At 39.7% G+C, this 1733-nt stretch overlaps 1 protein-coding gene across 1 annotated transcript in view; it reads left to right on the top strand.

Moving 5' to 3' along the window:
* Positions 1 to 216, top strand: part of LOC104709396 (pentatricopeptide repeat-containing protein At2g13600-like) — a 5110-nt gene extending 4894 nt beyond the window's left edge. Inside the window, exon 3 of the mRNA XM_019233387.1 lies at positions 55 to 216. Coding sequence (XP_019088932.1) covers positions 55 to 216 — 162 coding nt within the window. The remainder of the gene's footprint in view (positions 1 to 54) is intronic.

The raw sequence follows: 1733 nt of genomic DNA, 5'->3' as shown, positions 1-1733 counted from the left end.
GAGGAAGCCCAGCCAGATATTAAGACAATCCCCTTGTGGGTTGTTATGAAGAAGGTTCCACATAAGATGTTCACATGGAAGGGGTTAGGGTTCCTAGCAAGTGATGTGGGTGATCCCAAATGGTTACATCTCGATACAGTTCTCTGCAAACAATTTGGGGAAGCAAAAGTGTTTGTTGAGGTAGATTTATCCAAAGATCCCCCTAAGTCAGTCTGAAAAAGGTGTGGATGCAGTGGTGGAATTTCAATAACCGTGGCTACCACCAAAGTGCTCTATTTGCTCCAACTGGGGTCACCTAAGGGAGGTTTGTAAGGCAGCAAATCCACAACCTGACGAAGCTCAAGTGGCCACCTCAACTCCGGTGGTTAATACATCTTTTGTAGACACTCAAACTCGAGTTTCGAGCAAGGATATCAGCCAAGTGACTCCTCAATCTGCTTCCCCAAGCTAGGGAGTCGTGTTGGTTCATACTGCTCAAGAAACCAGTTCAGTAGGTATGGAAGGTTCAGTCGGTATGGAGGGTGAATGGTGCTCAATCTCCNTCAGCTCGTCAGCTGGGAGCTTTAAACGCAGCTTAGCACTGAACAGAAGGGTTTCCTCAACCGTAAGCAAAGGAAACAGAGTGTCCTTTTGGGTGACATAACCAGAAATTTTCATGAAGTTGGCTCTATCCACCGGTCTCTTGTTGACCATAACCGACCCGGTTTGAGGGATGAGTCTAGCAGCTAGAATTTCAAGCAAAGAAGACTTCCCTGCACCACTTGGGCCAACAATGGCAAGAATCTCCCAAGGCATGGCTCTGCAGGTCACTCCTTTTAGTACATGCTTGACTTTGTTGCCGGATTCATGCTCTAGCTTCCACGACTCTTCCTCTGTCTTAACCGTCTGGTCAGCTTCCGGCCGCTGTATTTGAGTAAAGAATCCGAAAGGATTAACATTAATCTTCCGTTGAAAGATGTTATAATCAATATCTAAAGCTTCGATCTCACATCCTTCCTTCTCCATTGATGAAGAAGTTTTGTTCTCTCTCTCTTTCTCTCTTTTTCCAATGCTATAGTAGCTTAAGAAAAAGGACAAGTAATAGAACAATACCAATTATATATGATCTCTTTTTTAGTTTTTTCTACTGATGTGTATCATGATTATAATAAACTTTGATTAGTATTGGATTGGTCATAATGGTTCAAAAGACAGCTAGACTTCTGTAACTTGTAGTATTGGATTTAAGTGAAGAGAGTTGAAAATTTTAAGTTTGGTCACGGGCCATTGTTTTCTTATACCATATAAATAGAGAGAGAGGGGTTCACATGCCATTGTTCTTCTCACTTCTCTGTAACTTTTCCAAGAAATGAAGAGTCACGTGTCCCTTTGTACCCATTATTTACTTCCATATCTGTAATCTATATATACTACTAGTCAATTTGTCATGTCTTCACCAATTTCCAATTAAAAAAAAAAAAATCATTTAACATTGTTAAAAAGTTGCCGACGTCTTCAAGAAAAGTGATTTTCAGAAAATTTTGTTTTGTTAATGGCATTTCCATGATAAATTTACATGTATTGACATTTTAGGCCCTAAAAAATGTTTCCGTAACCACATATGAGGCGTTTCGTCTTTATGTAAACTACGACAAATATTAAAAAAAAAAAAAAAAAAAAAAAAAAAAAAAAAAAAGAAGGAAGGAGCATACCACGTAAGCAAGGGCAAGACAAAGAACACTTCCTTCGCAAAT

The sequence above is a fragment of the Camelina sativa genome, chromosome 1 (assembly GCF_000633955.1).
Source record: "Camelina sativa cultivar DH55 chromosome 1, Cs, whole genome shotgun sequence".
Taxonomy (NCBI): Eukaryota; Viridiplantae; Streptophyta; class Magnoliopsida; order Brassicales; family Brassicaceae; genus Camelina; species Camelina sativa.
Note: the sequence above shows the minus strand (reverse complement) of the source record. Positions and strands in the feature narration are given on the sequence as shown.